Source organism: Ranitomeya imitator, chromosome 8 (assembly GCF_032444005.1).
Source record: "Ranitomeya imitator isolate aRanImi1 chromosome 8, aRanImi1.pri, whole genome shotgun sequence".
Taxonomy (NCBI): Eukaryota; Metazoa; Chordata; class Amphibia; order Anura; family Dendrobatidae; genus Ranitomeya; species Ranitomeya imitator.
In genome coordinates this window covers 53,144,414-53,168,805 of record NC_091289.1, presented here as the reverse complement: position 1 = coordinate 53,168,805, position 24,392 = coordinate 53,144,414, and the positions used below count along the sequence as shown (strand labels likewise).

At 42.8% G+C, this 24,392-nt stretch overlaps 2 protein-coding genes across 9 annotated transcripts in view; one reads left to right on the top strand and one right to left on the bottom strand.

Annotated features, from left to right (window-relative positions):
• CENPP (centromere protein P) overlaps nucleotides 1–24,392 on the bottom strand; it is a 406,761-nt gene that overhangs the window by 72,808 nt on the left and 309,561 nt on the right. The gene's annotated exons all lie outside the window — the stretch shown is intronic.
• Nucleotides 7,833–24,392, top strand: part of ECM2 (extracellular matrix protein 2) — a 43,562-nt gene continuing 27,002 nt past the window's right edge. For 4 of the 8 annotated variants that reach the window (XM_069736914.1, XM_069736912.1, XM_069736911.1 and 1 more), the window contains exons 1-3: nucleotides 7,834–7,982; nucleotides 14,237–14,572; nucleotides 22,434–22,622. In XM_069736914.1, coding sequence (XP_069593015.1) covers nucleotides 14,284–14,572; nucleotides 22,434–22,622 — 478 coding nt within the window. In that variant the 5' untranslated portion in view covers nucleotides 7,834–7,982; nucleotides 14,237–14,283. Of the gene's footprint in view, nucleotides 7,988–8,762; nucleotides 8,782–9,004; nucleotides 9,148–14,236; nucleotides 14,573–22,433; nucleotides 22,623–24,392 lie in introns of those variants that run through there. The other 4 variants (XM_069736915.1, XM_069736908.1, XM_069736910.1 and 1 more) reach the window with 4 other exon arrangements.

Sequence of the window (24,392 nt, the reverse complement as noted above, 5' to 3'; positions counted from 1 at the left end):
GCAGAACACACAATGCTGGTTTAATACCAACACATTCTCTGTACGTCCTATGTGAAGCATACGGCAGTTTCAGTGTCTCCTGTGTAATATATACAACAGTCTCAGTGTATCGTATATGATGTATACAGCACAGTCTCAATGTGTCATATGTGATGTATATACAGCTGTCTCAGTGTATCATATGTGATGTATACAGTATTCACAATGCATCACATATGATGTACACAGCAGTCACAATGTATCATGTGATGTAGACAGCAGTCGCAGTATATCCTGATGTACACAGCAGTCACAGCGTATCCTATGTGATATATATACAGCAGTCAGTGTATCCTGTGTGAAGTAAACAGCAGACACAGTGTATCCTGTGTGTTGTATGCAGCAGTACCAGTGTCTCCTGTGTGTATACATCAAGCCAAGCAGTGTACACTGTGTGATGTATACAGCAGTAAATGTACCCCGAGTGATGTATTAAGTTGTGTACCCCCGAGTGATGTATTAAGTTGTGTACCCTGAGTGGTGTATTAAGCAGTCAGTGTATCCTGTGTGATGTATTCAGCAGTGTATCCTGAGTGATGTATACATCAGTGTACACTGTGTGATGTATACAGCAGTAAATGTACCCCGAGTGATGTATTACGTTGTGTACCCTGAGTGATGTATTAAGCAGACAGTGTATCCTGTATAATAACACCCCGGCAGCAGGCGCGCTGTCTGGGTGTTATGTTTGACTCCGATCTCTCCTTCACCTCCCATATACAATCTCTTGCCCGCTCGTGCCGCTTACACCTAAAGAACATCTCTAGAATCCGCCCTTTTCTCACCATGGAAACAACAAAAACCCTCACTGTCGCCCTGATCCACTCCCGCCTGGACTACTGTAATGCTCTATTAATTGGCCTCCCCCTCACTCGACTTTCCCCTCTCCAGTCCATCCTTAATGCAGCAGCCAGGGTCATCCATCTGGCTAATCGTTACTCGGACGCGTCCGCTCTTCGCCAGTCGTTACACTGGCTACCCATTCATTACAGGATACAATTCAAAGTACTTGTTCTCACCCACAAAGCTCTCCACAGTGCGGCTCCCCCTTACATCTCCTCCCTCATTTCTGTCTATCAGCCTAACAGACCACTGCGCTCTGCAAATGACTTTCGATTAACCTCTGCACTAATCCGTACCTCCCACTCCCGACTCCAAGACTTCTCCCGTGCTGCGCCAATCCTCTGGAATGCTCTACCCCAAGATATTAGGACCATCCATAATTTGCATAGTTTTAGGCGCTCGCTCAAAACACATTTGTTCAGAGCGGCCTATCACGTTCACTAATCAAAGTTATGTTATGTTTGTGTGTGTGTAGCCCATTCACTATCCCCATCTATTCCCCACCCCCTGAAGATGGCTGGACCATCATTGTAAATACATCATTGTAAATACACACCTGTACTTTGCATCTCCCCCTCCTCATTGTAGATTGTAAGCTCTCACGAGCAGGGTCGTCTTATTTTGCTTTAATTATTGTATTGTTAACGTTGTTACTTATGACTTTTGTGTTTGAAACTGTTAAAGGGAACCTGTCACCCCGTTTTTTGAGATTGAGCTATAAATACTGTTAAATAGGGCCTGCGCTGTGTGTTCCTATAGTGTATGTAGTGTACCCCGATTCCCTATGTATGCTGAGAAATAACTTACCAAAGTCGCCGTTTTCGCCTGTCAATCAGGCTGGTCAGGTCGGGAGGGCGTGGTGACATCGGTGGTTCTTCCTCAGCTTTACGTTGGTGGCGTAGTGGCGTAGTGGTGAAGACACAGCGCGCGATCTGCGCTGTCATCCCTTTCGTCGGTGGGGGCGGCCATCTTCCTGGGGCCGCGCGTGCGCAGATCGAGTGCTCTGCTGCACGGGGCTTCAGGAAAATGGCCGCGGGATGCCGCGCGTGCGCATTAGAGATCGCGGCGGCCATTTTCCCAAAGCCGAGTTTGCATCTCGGCTTTGGGAAAATGGCCGCCGCGATCTCTAATGCGCACGCGCGGCATCCCGCGGCCATTTTCCTGAAGCCCCGTGCAGCAGAGCACTCGATCTGCGCACGCGCGGCCCCAGGAAGATGGCCGCCCCCACCGATGCAAGGGATTACAGCGCAGATCGCGCGCTGCTTGTTCACCACTACGCCACTACGCCACCAACGTAAAGCTGAGGAAGAACCACCGATGTCACCACGCCCTCCCGACCTGACCAGCCTGATTGACAGGCGAAAACGGCGACTTTGGTAAGTTATTTCTCAGCATAGGTGGGGAATCGGGGTACACTACATACACTATAGGAACACACAGCGCAGGCCCTATTTAACAGTATTTATAGCTCAATCTCAAAAAACGGGGTGACAGGTTCCCTTTAAACTGTAAAGCGCTGCGGAATATGTTGGTGCTATATAAATAAAGATTATTATTATTATTATTATCCTGTGTGATGTATTCAGCAGTGAGAGTATATCCCGAGTGATGTATACAGCAGTCAGTGTACACTGTGTGATGTATACAGCAGTGAATGTATACTGTGTGATGTATACAGCAGTCACAGTGTATTATGAGTGATTTATAAAACAGTGTATCCTGTGTGATTTATACAGCAGTCACAGTGTATCCAGAGTAATGCATACAGCAGTCAGTGAATCCTGCGTGATGTATACAGCAATCAGTGTATCCTGAGTGATGTATAAAGCAGTCACAGTGTGTATACTGAGTGCTGCATACAGCAGTCACAGTGTATACAGTGTGATGTATACAGCAGTCACAGTATGTTATGAGTGATGTATAAAGCAGTCTGTATCCTGTGTGCTGTATACAGCAGTATCAGTGTATCCTTTGTGATGTATAAAGGAGTGACAGTGTATCTGGTGTGATGTATACAGCAATCAGTGTATCCAGAGTGATGTATACAGCACTATCAGTGTATCCTGTGAGATGCAGACTGATTGACACAAAGCTGGAAAAGTAGATGTGAGTAGCGGCATTATGAATACCACCCACCATCACAGCCTCACCAAAGAGAAGCAGTTTCAGCCATCACATTAGGGGTGAGTTAATTATTTAACTGAATATAGCAGGATAATTTTTTAGTGTATAATGTTGCATGGCGTGTGAATGGTGTTATATTCAAATGTCCCTTTGAAGAAAAAAAAAAAGATTCCCCACCTCTGTGCAAGTAATAACTAAATTTTGTTTGAAAACTAAATGGCAAAACTGGAGAGACAGAAAACTCAAACAGGATCTCATCTGGTAACCACGTTGTATAAAATATTATAGGTCCTCTCAACTAGTAGGGTTGTGACCGTCACAACTCCTATAGAAACATGTAAAGGTTGCAGCAGGACCACCAAGGAGATATGTTGAAATAAATGAGAAATATGGTGTTTCAGAGTCTGAGCTGCCCAAGATATGATCATACACGATAGTGAAGCATGAATGCGGTTTATTATGTCAATACATTTCAAGGTTTTCAAACCTCTTCATCAGGACTAAACCACAATGTGGTGTGTGATCATGTCTTTAAACCTTGGGCAGCGCGGACTCTGAACCACCGTATTCCTCACTTATTGCAACAAATTTTATTTGAGGCATTCAAAATAGCCATATTATATGCCCTTGGAGAAAGTTTAAATATTGCTTCAATTCCGTCCTTTGGATCCTTCTCTTTGCCGTCTACCAATACGATATTGTTGGAGCATCAACCAAGTTTGCAAAAGTCTATATAAAGTGAGTGGTGATAAGCTCTTCTGTTTCCTAAAACGATTACAAGTCATCATGCATAATTTATATAGAAATAGCATAAAAAAAGGGGGACCTAAAACATAACATTTAATATACCCATTAAAATGACCGGACACAACATATACAGATGAACATGTGCATTAACCAACAGTTAATCAGACAACAAGCTGATTATAAGTCAAGAGACCAAGGAATATTATCAGACAGATTGGTTCTCTGCACTCCCGAGGCAGTGATACAACCAATAAGCCTTGCTCAGGCACAGCAGAGACCAAATGCATAAATCCAAACAGATATTAATACTACTGTCCATGTCAGCATAATTATTCTCAAATATGTGAAACAAATCAGTACCACCGATGTTCACCCACAATATGCTGGCAAGAATAAATGGAGGTACATTATAAAATAATATGGAACAATCTCACCAAATGATGAAGATACCACATGGACGATGCACCCTCCTGTTATGTTAGTCACAAATCCAACGGATCAATACATGACTCCATAGACCATTCCTGTTTGGGACCACCTCCCTACGCCTTTCATCCCAAGAAGGGACTCATCAGGGGACAGGGCAGTCAGATAGTGGTCTTGATGATAAAGTGCTCCGCCATCATAGAGCCTATCATAGATGGATTTTATAGAAACATCTCTTAATTAAGGAACTCGTATCAGAAGTACTGCCCACTCATCAATTACCTGCCGATCTACAACCTATCAAAGCTCAGCATCCCAGCAGGTATCCAGTAATTAAACTCACCTCATTGGTGACTCAGAGGGTTAAACCTAAGAGACGCATGATGTCCAGAATGGAGCGCACGCCCACAGAAAAGCACCCGCTAGGCATGCAGATGCTTCTGGGTTGCTTCTCTCAAGCACTCATTGGTCGCTCAGAAAGGTGTAACTGAGACGCATAGTAACCACCTTGGAATGCAAGCATAAAGAGAGCATGCGCCGAGATTATGATGATTTCCGGTTCTGCGACTTCCGGCCTCTGGACCGCAGGACTATGAAGCGCACAACCATATGCCTGCATCACATTGCTTATGCGCTAGATATTTAATCGCGCATGCGTACACCGCGCAACGGCGGGGCAAGCCAGGAATCACTCAAAAGAGAACAAACCCAAATAGTGTAACCAACCACATCTAATCAGTATATACATGCAAACGCCAGATATATCTCAAACTATATAACTATATTATGGCTTATTACCACAAAATGAGCTTTGCATACTGGAAAAAACATGCCTATTTGTTCACACCTATCCAAATCTAATTTATGTATATAAACTCACGATATATTTCATAGCCCTATGACAAAGTTATTGCTAATTCCCGCAGGAGGATAGTAATCCTGGACTATTAATGAGGGGCATTAAGACAGTTGTGTCAAAAAATTCATGTTCTGAAATCCATTAAAAACAAGAATAGACAACAGTACCTGAAATACACCGATTGATACAATCAATCATTGTAGAATTAGGAGCATTTCGGCTGGCCCCCTATTTACAACATGAACAGACAAACTTGGCTCAAGAGGAACAAGGGCGTAAAGAAAGGAGAAGAGAGGTACACATCATACAGACCGGGCACCCGGGCACCAGCTCTCACAGGGCTTTATCTCACTGCCGTTTAATAAAACAGAAAAAAGAAATTTAGGGAAAGAGGTGAAAAAACCTACACATAACCCTAACACTGTTTCCTATACTCAATGCGCCCTACCTAACAGTGGAGGTTGGCACCCTAGATCTGCGCAGTGGCGCCCCCACTCAACAGCGGCTCATCCTTACTGGAATACCCTATAAAAGCCCTCCACCTTTAAAGGAAAGAGGCAAAGGAAAGTTGTTCATTGAGCCCTGCTGGATAAACAGAGCCCATTTTATATATCTATCTTGTCTCATGTTGAAGGATCAATTTATCCCAGTCTCCACCCCGTGATGGTTTAATGACCTTCTCATTGCCCATAAATTTCACAGCTGTTAGATCACCTCCATGGGCGAAATTCATATGCCTTGCTAGCTGGGTGTCTCTCTTCTTCACAATGTCTCTGAGATGTTCTCCAACCCTCCTCCTCAATTCTCTAATCGTTTTACCAACGTAGGTAAGATTACAGTTACAGATTGCTCTATAGATGACGCCTTCACTCTTACAGTTAGTGAAAGATCTGATCTCAAATTTATCCAGCTTATTTGTTGAGAAGAAAAATGTTCCTACTTCAATATTTTTACAGGCTACGCAGCCACTATATCTATAGCATCCAACTATGTTGGAGGTTAACCACGGTGGTTCAGAAAAGTGGCTGGGTACCAATCGATCTTTGATGGATCTCCCTCTCTGAAATGTAATCTGGGGTAATGGTGGTAATAAATCCCCAATATCCTGGTCCATTTTCAGTATTGACCAGTCTTTGTTCAAAATTTGCCTCAGATCCTTTGCACCATTGTTAAATGTAGTTATGAAGCGTAGACCAGAGTAAACATCTTTTCTGGCTGGTACAGGTGTCAGTAGTTCAGATTCCTCTTTTTTCTTAACCTCATTGAAGGCTACTTTCAAGACCCGATCAGGGTATCCCCTCTCCCGGAAACGACTTTGAAGGTCATGTGCTTGTCTCACAATGTTATTATTATCCGAGCAGTTCCTGCATACTGCTCATGTACTGCCCTTTAGGAATACCCTTTTTTAAAGCCAAAGGGTGTCCACTCTCCCATCTAAGAAGGGAATTTGTGGCGGTGGATTTCCTGTGGATAACGAAAATCCACAATTTGGATGTATAATTTATAGGTTAGCTATGTAGTACGGTGACCTCTTTCTCATCCCCTTTGTAGATGGCTGATAAGGTTCTATTCCACTTTGGTGATAATTAGTAAGAGAGCAAGCACAATATATTCATCTTCCATTTTAATAGCTATCATTCCTGGGCAGGGTACGCTTCGCATTATGGTACTTTTCACATATCCGAAGGGAAGGTTCCAGCTTCAGAAATTGCAAACTTTATTGAATTATACGTGTACACACAGCTACGCATTTTGAACATCCATTGCATTCTTTAACAAAGGTAGCTTTGTTAAAGCAATGGATGTTCGAAACGTGTAGCTTTGTCTACACTCATGATGGAACCACTTTTTTAATTCAATAAATTCTGCAATTTCTGAATCTGGAACCTTCCCTTTCTTCATTTATACAAGCGGTCCCTTGCAGGTCCAAGCTTCTAAGGATGCCTGAAAGCCGGGGTGAGATGATCTGTCTTTACCTTTACTTTTCACATATCCACTGATTTCAAGTGTTTTAGTGGAAAGTTTCCTATAGCTAGTGTTGACTTCAGACATACTTGTTGTTAGCAGCAATTCCAAATAAGATATTATAAAGTCAGCACCTTATGAACTGCATTCCTTCCAATACACATCAATTTGCAGCTGGACTATCCTACTGAACACAAATAAAAAACTGCTTTCCCCTTCATTTCATAATCCAGACCAAACACATTACCCTTTACAAGCCTGTGTATTACATAACCACAGTTTCTGTAATGGAAAATCCAGTAAAAAAAAAAAGTTACGATTTGAATGTCATGAGAACACAATGAAAGTGATGAATTTGGTAAATGTTTTATATCATTCAGTAATCTATAGTATAACAGCACAGGACATGTAAACCTTCTCCAGAAGACCTTGCCCCTCTACTTGCGGTTGGTTCCCCAGTAGTGGTCTCTTAGCCTCGAGCACTGATTTGGGATTATAGTCTCAAATTTCTGTCTCTTGTTAGAGACAGTCTGCGACTCACAAACTTTCGTTGAGGGTTGAAGTGTTGCATATTACTATTCTGCCTAAATTGTCATACATTAACCAGTCTGAAAATGTATAACGTGAAAGCCTTATATTATACGGCAGTGTGTGTACAGTTAAGCCACTAATACTATGTGCTTTCTAAACATTTTATCAAAGCTTCATTTTTCTCCAAGGTCAACATTCCCTTAAATTTATAATTATGGATCCACAGGCTATTAATTAAAGGAAGGCAGATTAGGAAAATGGCAATAACCTCTGTATTGGTGAAACTGCAGAACAGCTGGCTGGGAAAACTTCTCAATAAGCATAGAAGGCTGAGTAACTGCTCGGAGTACAGCTGTCACATCCGAAGCGGAGCAGACACCGGGTCTGCGAAATCCCTTACAAGTCAGCAGAAACTTCGCAGAGGGAGTTGGCCTGCGTGCAGCTTGTGGTAACGTACTGTGTCCATTCCCACTAGAAAACCCAATTGCAGTTGGGATTTTGTTTTCTAAAGATGTCTAGCTTCTGGTTAGCCATTTATTCAGTGCTCTATTACAGGATATAATTACTTAGAGTTTGCAAATTCTAACACCAGAGGCACGTTATGCTAGATAGATGACTAGTTCTGCCTATTGTCTATCACTGAGATCTAACGTTGACTCTCCAGATAAATAGAAGATGGGTATAATGAGGGGATGAAACTTTACTAAACTAAAACTGAATGCCTACTGTTTGTAAACTTCTCCAGAATGTCTAATCCATGTTTTGATCCATCCCTGAGCGTTGTGCCATTCAGAGAGACACCGGGCAGGTGTAGGTAACCGGATGTGCAAGCACCATTACGGTATGGCAGATGGGTCTTCTCACCTGTCTCCTGGTGCCGCAGGGAACTGAATAGATTTATAGATGTTATTGCAGTTTCGGTATCTGATATAGTGATAGATTATAATCATAACTGTCTAACATTGCTACTTTAATGACAAAAATGCTTCCATGAAGGACACACAGGCAGTTGAAACAATCTTTTGTATGTCTGAGAATTGAGTGTACTACTATTTTTTTTTAGCACTCCATGAAACTTTTCCAGCGGAGGATGGATTAACTTTTTTTTTATGAAAAGGGTTCTGCCTGAAATAAAGATTCAAAGTGCAATCATAACACCTGGAAGCTGTTAAGAATCTGTGTATTCTTGCTGTGGGATTGGATTAACAGCAAATGTAACCAGAGGCCCTTATACGTATCCTGCTGATGTAAGCACATTATTTAGAAAATCTGTTCCCAGCTGTGCCCTGTCAGCCAAAGGACCCAATGTATTGTACTGCCTGCTCTCTCCAGTGCTCGCGAAGCTCCCAACCTCACTTAGTAAGTGTACTGCCTGATTCATCATGGACACATCACTATGGTGAACCCCCCTCGAGCATCTCACAGGTTCAAACACGATGCAACATTATCAAAACAGTATCGACTTATTATAAAGATAAGCGCTGATTGTTTCCTTCCAAGTTTGCAATCGGAGACAAACTCGGAATCTGAGTGTAAACTTCTGAATTCATCAGAATCTCTGGGCACTTAACAGGGGAAGGCGCCTTTCATTACGTACGCCGCTGTGTTTTCAGGTATTTTCTTCATGTTTGTAACGATTAATAAGATGGGAATTCTATACCTATATTTTGCAGCCCGTAGTACTAAATTAGTGTTTAAATGGGTGTTCCCAACTGGGACAATTAAGGCACATTGATAGACTATGCCACCTCCGGGACCTGCATCTATCTCGGCGGCCCAGAGTGCCCCGTCATGAATAGAGAGGGGGTTACGCATGTGCAGCGCTCTACATTCATTTTTTTTGAGAATATCAAGAATTGGTGGTTGCACCTACATCTTCTAGACACTTTTGGAGGACAAACAGCTCCTTTACCACATTTAAATCAACATGATATCAATCCTCACACAACATTAGTATTTGCCATAATGAGTACCTGCCTCTCCTCGTAAAACATCTTGAGACACTCTTGTAAAAGCAATATTTACATTTTGACATTAGAATATGAACATTGGTTTCATTTATGTTCTAAAATGTGGCAACTGTCCCTATCCTGGCCAGGTTACAAAAGTATAGAATGGCAGCTCATGGGCTTGTGCCTAATATACTGAGGATCGTACTATGGATTTCGGCATTCTGTATTATTAAACAAAAGCTAGGGTGCTATATATTATATACTAGGGGTCTAAACTGCCCCTTACCTGAACCTCAACTGTCCATGTCTCAAAGTGCCTTCTAAATAGGACAAACAAATCAAACTCTGCATATGTAATGGCTTGAAATATGGTATTTAGCATGGAAATCTGCATTGTCTATACCATCTATACCAGTTATGGATCCGTTTTATGTACTCCTCTGTTCAGATTAGTGCTGTGAGCCTCTGTCAGGGGCTCTGTCACTTCTGACAGGAGAAATGGATGTACAGTGGGGCAAAAAAGTATTTAGTCAGTCAGCAATAGTGCAAGTTCCACCACTTAAAAAGATGAGAGGTGTCTGTAATTTACATCATAGGTAGACCTCAACTATGGGAGACAAACAGAGAAAAAAAAATCCAGAAAATCACATTGTCTGTTTTTTTAACATTTTATTTCCATATTATGGTGGAAAATAAGTATTTGGTCAGAAACAAACAATCAAGATTTCTGGCTCTCACAGACCTGTAACTTCTTCTTTAAGAGTCTCCTCTTTCCTCCACTCATTACCTGTAGTAATGGCACCTGTTTAAACTTGTTATCAGTATAAAAAGACACCTGTGCACACCCTCAAACAGTCTGACTCCAAACTCCACTATGGTGAAGACCAAAGAGCTGTCAAAGGACACCAGAAACAAAATTGTAGCCCTGCACCAGGCTGGGAAGACTGAATCTGCAATAGCCAACCAGCTTGGAGTGAAGAAATCAACAGTGGGAGCAATAATTAGAAAATGGAAGACATACAAGACCACTGATAATCTCCCTCGATCTGGGGCTCCACGCAAAATCCCACCCCGTGGGGTCAGAATGATCACAAGAACGGTGAGCAAAAATCCCAGAACCACGCGGGGGGACCTAGTGAATGAACTGCAAAGAGCTGGGACCAATGTAACAAGGCCTACCATAAGTAACACACTACGCCACCATGGACTCAGATCCTGCAGTGCCAGACGTGTCCCACTGCTTAAGCCAGTACATGTCCGGGCCCGTCTGAAGTTTGCTAGAGAGCATTTGGATGATCCAGAGGAGTTTTGGGAGAATGTCCTATGGTCTGATGAAACCAAACTGGAACTGTTTGGTAGAAACACAACTTGTCGTGCTTGGAGGAAAAAGAATACTGAGTTGCATCCATCAAACATCATACCTACTGTAAAGCATGGTGGTGGAAACATCATGCTTTGGGGCTGTTTCTCTGCAAAGGGGCCAGGACGACTGATCCGGGTACATGAAAGAATGAATGGGGCCATGTATCGTGAGATTTTGAGTGCAAACCTCCTTCCATAAGCAAGGGCATTGAAGATGAAACGTGGCTGGGTCTTTCAACATGACAATTATCCAAAGCACACCCCCAGGGCAACGAAGGAGTGGCTTCGTAAGAAGCATTTCAAGGTCCTGGAGTGGCCTAGCCAGTCTCCAGATCTCAACCCTATAGAAAACCTTTGGAGGGAGTTGAAAGTCTGTGTTGCCAAGCGAAAAGCCAAAAACATCACTGCTCTAGAGGAGATCTGCATGGAGGAATGGGCCAACATACCAACAACAGTGTGTGGCAACCTTGTGAAGACTTACAGAAAACGTTTGACCTCTGTCATTGCCAACAAAGGATATATTACAAAGTATTGAGATGAAATTTTGTTTCTGACCAAATACTTATTTTCCACCATAATATGGAAATAAAATGTTAAAAAAACAGACAATGTGATTTTCTGGATTTTTTTTTCTCAGTTTGTCTCCCATAGTTGAGGTCTACCTATGATGTAAATTACAGACGCCTCTCATCTTTTTAAGTGGTGGAACTTGCACTATTGCTGACTGACTAAATACTTTTTTGCCCCACTGTAAATGGAAACCAAGTAGACCATATTGAAGTTAAAGGGATCTTTTGCTCACGGTTTGGAAATGTCTTGTACTATATGACATTTTTTATGACTAGTGCAGCCCAATATCCTAATGCTGTTTAGATTCCCAAGACCTCTGGCTGACATCCCAGAATTTCCTGACCTTGCACTTCATTAAGCCAAAATACATGCACCGTTTATACTGGCCTACAGATAATGTACAAGAGAGCTGCATCTAGGCAATAGGTCACTGGTTGAGACCCTAGTAGTTTGCTTAAGAAAAAATAAAATTTTATTAAATATTGAGTCTATTGAAAACATATAAACCGGGACAAAGCATAAAAAATGGTCCGTGCTTATAGAGATACTAGATGGTTGCCCGATTCTAACGCATCGGGTATTCTAGAATATGCATGTGCACGTAGTATATTGCACAGCCACGTAGTAGATTGCTCAGCCACGTAGTATATTGCCCAGCCACGTAGTATATTGTCCAGCCACGTAGTATATTGCCCAGTTACACTGTATATTGCCCAGTAACATAGTATACAGCAGAGCCACATAGTATATTGCCCAGTGACATATTATATTGCCCAGAGACGTAGTATACAGCACAGAGCCACGTAGTATATTGCCCAGTGACGTAGTATACAGCACAGAGCCACGTAGCATATTGCACAGCCCATGTAGTATATTGCCCAGCTATGTAGTATATTGCCCAGCCACGTATGACACAGGTTAAAAAAAATAAATAAACATATACTCACCTTCCGCAGGGGCTTTGTAGCACTGTCGCCTGTGTGGGGTGCAGGCGGCATCTTCCGGTCCCACGGTGCGCTGACGTCGCGGTCACGTGACCGTGTAGCGGTCACATGACCGTGACGTCACGGCAGGTCCTTTCCGTGCAGGCCTTGTGATGACGTCGCGGTCACATGACCGTGACGTCATGGCAGGTCCTTCAGCCAGACCATCCGTGCGACCGGAACATGCCGGTTGCATCGCGAGGAGCGGGAAAGGCGGCGTAGGTGAGTATATAAACATTTTTTTTTATTATTATTATTTTTAACATTCAATGTTTTTACTATTGGCGCTGCATAGGCAGCATCAATAGTAAATAGTTGGGGACACACAGGGTTAATAGCAGTGGTAACGGAGTGCGTTACACCGCGGGCCGCTACCGCTGCCATTAACCCTGTGTGAGCGGTGAGTGGAGGGGATTACGAAGCAGGCACCGGCAGTGAGTGCAGGGGAGTAGGGGAGGGACTAATCGGACTGTGGCCGTCGCTGATTGGTCGCGGCAGCCATGACAGGCAGCTGCCGAGACCAATCAGCGAACGAATAACCGTGACAGAAGGACAGACAGACAGATGGAAGTGACCCGTAGACAATTATATAGTAGATTTTCAAGTTATAAAATTGCTTTGGTTAGTTGGATAGCATGAAAAATAAGCAAGTTTGCAGTTAACTTGCTTTTACTATCTGCTGTCTTTAAATTAAAGCTTTTATCTTTCATAGTGTACAGCTGGTTTCCATGGCGTTCGGCCAACAGTGCCTGCCCAGACCCTGGCTGAATGTGCACAGTAATAACATTTTAGGAGAGGGTTTAACGTCTACCATACCAGTAAGCTCTCTGCAACCCATCAATTTCTATACAGTAGTCAGCTGCTCACCTCTCTCACCCATCTTCTCAGCTCCTGTTATAAATCTTGCAAAAATCATCAGCCACCACCATTGGCAGCTTTCAGTTCAGTTCTCTCCTAATCATGGCTCTCACTTACGCCTCTTTCACACTTCCGTCTTTGGCAAGCCGTCGCAATCCGTAGTTTTCGGAAAAAAAAGATCCTGCAAATGTGCTTGCAGGATGCATTTTTTTCCATAGACTTGTATTAGCGACAGATCGCGACGGATTGCCACAAGTCGCATCCGTCGTGCGACGGATCCGTCGTGTTTTGGCGGACCGTCGTCACAAAAAAGTTCAATGTAACTTTTTTTGTGCGTCGCATCCACCATTTTCGACTGCGCATGCGCGGATGAAACTCCGCCCCCTCCTCCCCAGACTTCAGAATGGGCAGCAGATGCATTGAAAAACTGCATCCGCTGCCCACGTCGTCCCCAAATTTCACAACGTCCGTCAGTACGTCGGCCCGACTCATAGTGACGAACCAGTACCGACGGAAGTGTGAAAGAGGCCTAAGACATGTGCTTGTTCAAATATACTGTTATCTCGGTGTGTAAGTACAGTGATAGAAGTGTAGACTCCAGAACAAACATCTGATTGCTGAATGTGTTACAGAAGAACTTGTGCTAAACGTTATAGTTCTATTAAAACTACAGCTCTGCTACTCACCAGAACTGTTACTCGAGGAGAGAAAGTTGTGTGCCGTTCAAGAGACAACTTGAGTATAACAGTTATATTAGTTATATTGGGTTAAATACAAATTAATATAACATGAAATTTACAATTACATGTGCCAACTATAAATGGGGTGTGTTGAAAAGAAGAAATCCAGAACCATGTACAGTGTTAAATATCTCTATGACAACAACATCTACTTACTGCAACCCATGGGCGCTCAAAAAGTTGGTAAAATATTAAGATATTACCAATGAGTTTTCATTTCTGTATATTTATTCCTAGGACATAATTACTTTATTGCTGTGGACCTAAACTGTGACAAACAGAAGATGAGGACCTACACACTGGTGTCTATAATTCTAGTGATTTTGCTGTCCACTGGATGGGCTCAAGAAGAAGATCCCTCCACTCCAAAACACCAAAAGCAGGGAAATCAGCAAAGGCGTAGAAGAGTGCCGATAAGAAATTCTAATAGAAGGCAAAAGCTGCTCCAACCACTATCGATTCCGGTTCCTACATCAAATGTCCCATTGTACAATGGAGATGATACCATAGTGCACATCCTACAAGCGGTTCTAGGGATCAGTGAACAAGCCCCAAGCTACAACATTATACCAGGTATGATGTGATTAAGGTGAGCAAATGTAATAATAATTAAGCAAGATTATCATGTCTTTTTATCATTTGAGCTCATTCTTGTATTACATTTTTACTTTACGCACTAAAGGTTTGCCGTTAAAAAGAAAACAATTGCAACTTTACAAATAACTTTGATAAAAGGTATCTGACTGATATGTGTATACAGCTCCTGGGCAGACCTATGCTTGTCCATAATTGCAAACTACAAAGAACCCCAGTATGAAGCTGGTCAATGCAGTCAAGCCCAATCTACTGATTGTAAGTTGGAGAGTTCAGATTGCAACCAGATCTCTCTCAACAATGGCTAACAATGAATATTTGCACTATACAAGTAAATCAAGTGAACGACATAATGTGACAAGATCGCAACTACTTTTTTTCCATTCTGTAATGAATCTAGACAGAGTTTTCCCCAACGTCTCTGCCTCTCCCCTACAGCCTGTCATTTATTACTAAGAGGAAGGAGCAATTAAAATATACTCGAGTATAAGCCGACCCCCCTAATTTTGCCACAAAAAAACATGGGAAAACTTATTGACTCGAGTATAAGCCTAGGGTGGAAAATGCAGAAGCTACCGGTAAATATCAAAAATAAAAATAGATACCAATAAAAGTAAAATTAATTGAGAAATCAGTAGGTTAAGTGTTTTTGAATATCCATATTGAATCAGGAGCCCCATATAATGCTCCATACAGTTCATGATGGGCCCCATAAGAAGCTCCATACAAAATACACCCCATATTAAAATATGCCTCATATAATAATGCACAAAGGTTAATAATGGCCCCATAAGATGCTCCATAGAAAGATTTGCCCCATACAATGCTGCATGATGGTTGATGGTCCCATAAGATGCTCCACACATTATGCCCCATGAGATACTCCACACATTATGCCCCATAAGATGCTCCATACATTATGGCCCCATAAGATGCTCCACACATTATGCCCCATAAGATGCTCCACACATTATGGCCCCATGAGATACTCCACACATTATGCCCCATAAGATGCTCCACACATTATGGCCCCATAAGATGCTCCACACATTATGGCCCCATGAGATGCTCCACACATTATGGCCCCATGAGATGCTCCACACATTATGGCTCCATGAGATGCTCCACACATTATGGCCCCATGAGATGCTCCACACATTATGGCCCCATGAGATGCTCCACACATTATGGCCCCATGAGATGCTCCACATATTATGGCCCCATGAGATGCTCCACACATTATGGCCCAATGAGATGCTCCATACATTATGGCCCCATGAGATGCTCCATACATTGTGGCCCCATACGATGCTCCATATATTGTGGCCCCATACGATGCTCTATACATTGTGGCCCCATACGATGCTCCATATATTGTGGCCCCATACGATGCTCTATACATTGTGGCTCCATATGATGCTCCATACATTGTGGCCCCATACGATGCTCCATACATTGTAGCCCCATGAGATGCTCCATACATTGTGGCCCCATACGGTGCTCCATACATTGTAGCCCCATACGATGCTCCATACATTGTGGCCCTATAAGATGCGGCCTCAACACTTCCGATAGTCACCTTCCACATTCCACCGTTGCGCGCTGCTCTGTCTTCCACCTCTGCACTGACTTTTCAGGCAGAGGGTGGCCCGCACACTAATCGTGTCATCGCGCCCTCTGACCTGAACAGTAAGTGCAGAGGATGGAAGACAGAGCAGCGCGCAACGGTGGAACGAGGAAGGTGACTATCGCGCACTGCTCACCTCCCCTGATATACTCCCCTGCTCCCGGCACGGTCCCTGGCAGCGTCTCACTGTCAGATGGTCTCCGGGAGCCGGCGGCATCTTCCTGTGTTCACCGGTCACGTGGTACCGCTCATTACAGTAATGAATATGCTTCCATATTCATTACTTTAATGAGCGGTACCACGTGACCGCTGAACACAGGAAGAGCTGCCAGGGGACCATGGGACATGCAGGGACAGCGCCAGGAGCAGGTGAGTATGTCACCATGACGCTCCCCCGCTGACTTCCCCCCGGCTGACAATGACTCGAGTATAAGCCGAGAGGGTCACTTTCAGCCCAAAAAAGTGAGCTAAAAATCTCGGCTTATACTCGAGTATATACGGTAATCTCTTTTCTAATATACTTTTATTAAGAAGTCCTTAACCATTCCCTCTCTACTCTCTCTAAATGCTTTTTTTTAACCTACTTTGTTTGATGACGTTTTGTTTGAGAATTCCCAGTGCATGCTGGGATACTTAAATGGGACAGCATCAGGGGGGCACAAACTGTGGCCACTACTTCAGCCTCTTTCCCACCCCGAAACAGAATAGTCATCAGTGACCTCCTTTTCAAGGGCTGGGTTAGACCCTGTTCTACTGAGCATGCACCGGTTATCAATTCCAATATATGCTCAGTAGGATCTTGTTACTGTGCAGTATTGTTTTCAATCCACAGTGACAGTGCGCTCCTTAGCCAGCTCTAATGAGAAGTGATGAGCCAGCAAGAGTGCACTATCATGCGCATTTAAAGGGGATATCTGGGACTTCACACAAAAAAAAATGTACCAAAGCACGAACAGGCAGGTAATTGCAACTTACCGACATGTTGTACACAACGGCGTTCTTCCCCGGCACAGAGTGGTCACAGATACTCTGGGTGGGAATTCAGCTGCCTCTGCTGATGCAACAGGGTGGGACTTCTGAGGTAATTCTGATTGATAGCCGGCTCCCCCAATTAGGCAGCGGGAGTCCAGCTGTCAATCAGAATGGCATCGGAAGTCCCGCCCCATCTACCCAGCAGACCGGAAAAGAAGCCTCCACTCTGTAGATGGGACGTCAGCAGAGGCTTATGAATCTCTGGCAGGAGCGGTCTATGACTGCTCTGTGCCGGGGGAAAAATGGCACCGTGTACAACAGACAGGTAAATTGCAATTGCCTGTTAGTGCAGATATCCCTTTTAAGGAGAAGGCAAAAAAAACAGAGACTAGTCCCGCCCCCACACAGATATCTTTCAAAACAGAAGTAGGTAAAAAAAGTAAAGATGTTAGATATATTATAAAGGGAACAGCAAGGGCTTTTTAATTAAAGGAAACCTGTCACCAGGTTTGGCTGATATGAGTTATGGCAACCGCCTTCAGGGTTGATATACAGCATTCTATAATGCTGTATATCTGCCCCAACCTGACCTGCAAGAGAAGAAAAATATTTTTTATTATACTCACCTGGGGGCGGTCCGTTCTGATGGGTGTTGCAGGTTCTGGTTCGGCACTTCCCATCTTCTTGCGATGCGGTCCTCCTGCTTGCTTCATGTGGATGACATGTCCGTGCGTCATCTACAGGGGTTCCCCAGCATGTCAGGGGTTCCCCAGCATCGCGCTACTGCACAGGCGTACTTACCTGCCCTGTTGAGGGCAGAGAAAAGTCCTGCAGTGCGCAGGCGCCAGGAAAAGTCAGAGATGTCCTGCGCCTGCACACTGCAGGAATTTGCTCAGCCCTCAACTGATTAAACAAGATATTCGATTATTACATTAAATAGACAGGCATTTACGATTAAAATCAATATTATCTTTGGAGCACCCCCTCAGGGTATGTGCACACGTTCAGGAATTTTCGCGTTTTTTGCACGTTTTTTCATGATAAAAACGCTATAAAAATGCATAAAAAACGCATACACATGCATCCTATCATTTACAATGCATTCCGCATTTTTTGTGCACATGATGCTTTCTTTTCCGCAAAAAAAAAACGCATTCCGGAAAAAGAAGCATCATGTTCATTATTTTTGCGGATTTTTTGCGGGTTTCCCAAACCTCAGGTTTATCTCAGGAAAATTCTGCATGCATTCCGGATGTGTGCACATACCCTCAAGCAGCTTTTGCTGACAGCTGCCATTTTTTTTTAAAAGGAAGCAAATACATAGGCAATTTGTGTATATAGCAACAATAAAGATAGTCATATAAATCTGCTTCACTCTACTCTTTTGGCCAATTTATGATTCTATTAAATGTTAAAAGTGGTTGATTATACTACATTATTATTATTATTATGTTGTACTGCCATTTAAAGGTTTAGGAATCTTTCCTGTCTTCCATTAAAAAAAAGAAGCAAACTCTAATTTACAAAGCCACATAACAGTTTATAGGCCCTAATTAAGAATATATTTCATAGCTCAAAGATGACTTCAACAAAAATCTCTAAGAAGTGTTGCTAGCAAATTATAGGATGGCAATTGTGACAGAGTTGAGTAACCTAAAATTCACATTACGTGTGTTCTGTGGTTGGAGAATGCAATGGGAAATACAAGGAAGCAAACGTTAGTAACTTGGTTAGCTTCCATATTCTAATTCATAAATTAGGCAGCAGTAACAGAAGGCATGGGGCTACATGACTTCATAATTGCCTTATATACTTCAAATGACCAATTGCTCATATTATTTATGGTGAGTTGCTAAATGTAAGTTGCATAGCTAGCTAAAAATGGGAAATCTTCTGATCAGTTCATTATCGGTTTAAAAAATCCAAAGAGTGTTCGACACTCCACTGTAGATTGTGGTGCACTATCGAATGACGCCCAGCACTCACTTAGATTTTAAATCTTGACTCTTATTAAAAATCAGGGAGCGCTCCAGCTCGTCCAGAGTTATCAACAGCAGTCACCTATTTTAACACTTGTTAAGCTACAAGGATTTTGTGCCAATGGAAAACTCTTGTAACAGAGTTAAAGGATATTTTGGATGAAGAATGTCAACTAAAAACTGTTGGGCAGCATTGGTGTCACTCACGCTGCGTCTATCATTTCCCCCTGATGACAATTCATTTGAGGGCGATTGCTAGAAGATGTGGGTTGGTGTTGGAATCACTCACTGCTCCTATCGCCAACCCGTGACGATGTCTTGTTTCACAGTTAAAAGATGCGGCAGAGAATGAAAAAGGGAGCCAGCGCTGCGCTCACCTCTACCACAGCGTTTATCACCATGAATCCAGGACATCTTTAGAGGGCGGCAATAAGTAACTGCTGTGCTGTCACCGGGTGATGTCCTGTTCCAGGAGGAGCAAGAGAGGCTGAGGGGAGTGAGTGCAGCCCCAGCCTTCTGTGGTGTCCTGTTTGAGACTCCTCTCAAACAAAACGTCACTGGAGGTGCAGTAGAAAAACAAGTTTAGGGATTAGTTAGATAGGGAACAGTGTAGGGTATTTCATAAAAAAATAATTACAAAAGTGGTTTAGGTGTAAAGATAGATATTTAGAAAGAATATTCTAGATAGTGAAACACCCCTTTAAAGACCTCAAGAGTGATAGTTTAGCGTTACAATGTCACATTTTATTATAAAGCTATACTGTAGTTGTATACTGCATTATATAATTCTTCCAAAATCATAAGTTTAGTTTTAGATAAAGATATCTTTTTAGTTCTCGTTGCTCTAAATCTAGAATATCCAAAGTCTGCTGGAGTGGGAACTGCTCTCTATTTAGTGGCTTTCCAATTTGGGTCAGAGAAGGGGTCTGAAGTAACTTTTTGTTATTATCTTCATGAGACAACATTGCCAATACCAATGTGTCACAATGTGACCGCAGTGGTGTGACACGATTTAACAATTGGTCAGTCACCAGACAGCAAGACACACCAGGGGACACCAGGGAAACTTTAACAACGGTGGGCCCTGCGATAGGGAATGAGGGAAATGGACACCTCCTGAACTCTCCTAAGGATGTGCCCTAATCTTCCTGACGTCCCGATACAGGTTCTTTCAACCTGTCGCCGAGCTGGATACCTCAGCCCTCACATGCCCTGCACCTATCCCTAAGTAGGGAATTGGCAGGTGAGAGCACTGGTCCCACCGCACCACTAATACAACACATGGGAAGTTACACAACAAAGGGACAATAAAACAATAACACCAAACTTAGCTTTTTCTGCTGCAAAGCACAGCACAGCAGAGTAAGGCACCAGATATGAGAATTCAGCTGAAGAACAACAGCACTCAGCAAGCTCCTTTTCCAGCCTGGTTGATATCCAGAAGGACCTGTATAACCAACAGTCAGCTGATGCATCAGGTGACCTTTTGAAGGATGGTGGGAGTGGTCACAAACATCAGCTGACCCAGCAGCAATGCAAAGCAATGCAATAACACCAGCGGCCACCGGGGAAGGAAAACTGCATTAACCCCTGATGAACTGAAAGTAAAAAAGGTTTAATCTGAGGGAAACCAGATCTGCCACAGATCCAAACCTGGATCGTGACACAATGTCAATCTTTGGTAAGTTTTAGATGAACAACATTATCCTGACTTTTCAAAATTTAGAAATGTGTGCAAATCCTTGGGTTTTCCTCCTCTTAGCCCAAAATGCCTTAACTACACCATTTTGGAAAAACAGGTAATTAATTCCTTGTGTATGATGCTAGTTTTAGTGTGTTTAGAGAAAGCACATTGCAATAGATGTGTTTCCCACTTTCCGCAGAGCACACACATACAAAACACTGATGGTACAGGAGAAAAGTAAAGCTACTTAGCCTCCCAATCAGGTTATTTTAACAGTAACCATATTAGCAACAGAGGGTTAAAATAAAAAAGAAAAAAATAATGAAAACCATTTTATCATCATGCTGTATATTAATTAAAGCCATTAAGAGAGGCTATAAATACAATCTAGTGCGACCCACCACAAAACCCTCAATAAGCAAAATAAAATAAAAGGCATATCTTTGGTTACAAATAGAACAATGAGCTATAATTGGTCACAGTCAACAGCCGTTACAAAACTGAGAAGAAATACAGTACATGTTGGCTTGTTTTAGCTAATGTACTTTACAATACTACATAAAAGGATTAACCCAGTTACATAATTTATTATGTATACACAGAACCAATGATACATTTAGAATTAGGGGGTGTCTAACCGCTGGTTCTCCCACAGATTACGAGAACAGGGGTCCTGTATCTTGGATGCCAATGATGAGCATGCATGACCACCTCTCCTTTTACGGACTGACCTGGTTGGAGTAGTGATATTGCAGCCACTAAGGCAGCACCGGCAGGTAGCGTAGTCGTAGTTTGGGATAGCCAAGGAGTCGATACACAGGAACAGCAATGTACTTTGAAGGAATAAGCAGGAATCGTAGTCAAGGAAGCCAGAGGTCATTTACCAGGAGCAGCAGTGTCGTTTGAAGGAACAGCAAGTGGAAGGAAGCTTGACTAAAGGCAGGTAGCTCAATAATCACGCAAGGAACTGAGAGCAAGGCCAGGTTTAAGTAGGGTGTGCAATCAGAATGAGCCAATCAGGAACTCAGGGTGGTGACCAACAGAAAACTCAGGGAGGAGACATCAGCAACAACATAGGTTCAAGTATTTGGATAAGCATGGAACTGTCCAGCCAGCTGAATAGGTCAAAAGGAAGAGCTGCCGACTGGTGCACAGGAGCTGCTAGGTTTGAATCCTGACATCTCCATTCGATCACACATTGTCTATGGGTGGGTAGTCACACATGCATGGTACTGCTCTTAAAGACCTAGTAAAGTGACTGGAGTAGTGGTCAAGCATGCAAACTACAGTCTCATTCACAAAAGGACTTAAAAACCCTGTTTTGGGCTCCCGATCTGATCAATGGTTGAGTTGAAATAATCCTATATCGTTAACTATTTGTCATCATTTCACCACTCCAAATGGAGATATTCCTTAAATCTGTCTTAGCAGACCTATGAATCCAGTTTGGAAACACTAATTATACACCAAGAATGTTGCCTTATAATATGCAATCCAAATGACAAATCTGCAATTGAAAACATCCACAAATTTCTGTCTTATTATAATAAGCAATAATTTTTTTTTTCTATTTTGCAGCAAAGAAAGGTCACTGCATGGTTAATGGCATAGCAATGTACGATAAGGCAGTGTGGTCTCCTAAGCCGTGCCTGACCTGCATGTGTTCCAATGGGAAAGAGATTTGTGATGAGACGGTCTGCCCCCCTCTTACCTGTCCAAAGACGGAGATCCCCGCTGGTGAATGCTGCCCAGTGTGCAGTCAGACTGGTATGGAATAATTCATTATCTTACAGAAGGTGACCCTCTTTTGCACCATATAACATGACTGAATTCTAACCTCTAACAATAAAACTTCATTGTACGAGAAGTCTCGCCTCACAATAGCAAAACAAAAAAAATGATGTTTTATTGATAATAGTAAAGAAATATAATTTAGTAATAAAAAATTATATTTTTTTCTGAAATAAAGGCAACACTTCATATTGTGCATGCTAGCCTCTGTTAGGTATTAGACAATAATGTAAAAATACAGACCCTGGGCAGTGACGAGACTTGAAACTTATCAACCCCAATGCGAAATTTCCAACGAGATCCCCAACTGTCACAGAGATTTATTAGTATTACTCATATTGGTAATATTAGTGGTCTCATTATTTGAACCCTGGTGCAACTTCAACCCCTGCTTATAGTTATGCCCCTGTCCCTGGGTATTTCAGGTCCAGAACTCATATGCAATTTGTATTTCATAACCAGTTGTTTAGGAAAGTGTTGGGAGCCGGACTCGGTGCATAATCAGCAGACAGGGTTTATGGCTGATGTTACCCCTCTTTTAAGACAGCCTCTTCATAGGCAATTCCTATAAAAGTATATAAACCAAAACTATAAACCAGAGAGGGGTAGTGATTCCAAAATGGCACGAGCATACAGCAGAGGCCTATAATGATAAAGTGCAGGACACAAACATTTTTAATCAAATAAATAACTTTTTTTGCAGCAAAAAAACAATTAAAAAAACAAAAACGCTAATAATTGTGATCGTCCCAACACAGAAGACACAACTGCCATGTGTTGGTGGGTGAACTAAAGGGAAAGAAACTCCAGGATATAATAGTCCAAGTAAAAAGGAAAAAAACGCAATCAATTCATAATGACACATGCACAATGAAAATAAGAGTGGCATGCCGAGGGAAATGTATTGAAGTAAAAAGTCAATCAATGCAAGGATATACTAGTATACATCCTGCCAGCCAAGGTGAAATGGGCTCACCCACCAAACACACTCAAAGTGTTTCACAAATGCTTCATTAGGTGTGGTGATGTCGGTTTCAAGGGCAGGCACGGTCTCTTCTCACTGGGTAATCTCCTTACAATGTGCACTGACAGTGCACTCTTTTGTCGGCTCATCACTTTTCATTGGAGTGCACCATCAGTGTGCATTAAAAAGAATATTGCACAGGGAAAAGATCCCACGTTGGAATTGACAAATGACGCTTGTTCAGTAGAGCATGGACTAGCTCAGCCCCTGACATGGACTTCACTTATGACACTTCATTTCAGGGTGGGGGCAGAGGTTACGGCAGACATTCAGGATTAAAATAAATGTTAGTTACACAACTCCCCTTTAAGCTTTTTACAATTAAACAGTAAGTTTGAGTTACTTGGCTTTCTATTGTATCCACAATCTGCTGTGCGTGCTCCAGGGTCACATTGCGTTATGTGACCGCGTTTAACGGACTACGTTACACCGCGGCATAACGCGGTGTAACGAAGTCCATTAACGCTGCCATTGCCTGTAATGGCGAACGCATCGCTAGCGCATGCCCACATTGGGCGTGCGCTAGCGATGTGCCGTCATTTGAGCGATGGACCGCGAACGCTAGCGGGAACGGCTAACGTGATCCCTTTTGGGACATTGCGTTAGCGCAGTCCGTAGTGCTATGCGCTAAACGGACAGCCCTAACGCAATGTGACCCTAGCCTAAGGCACGAGCTGTGTGCTGTTTCATCACGAGCTGCACACTTTTCAGACCTTTTCTGA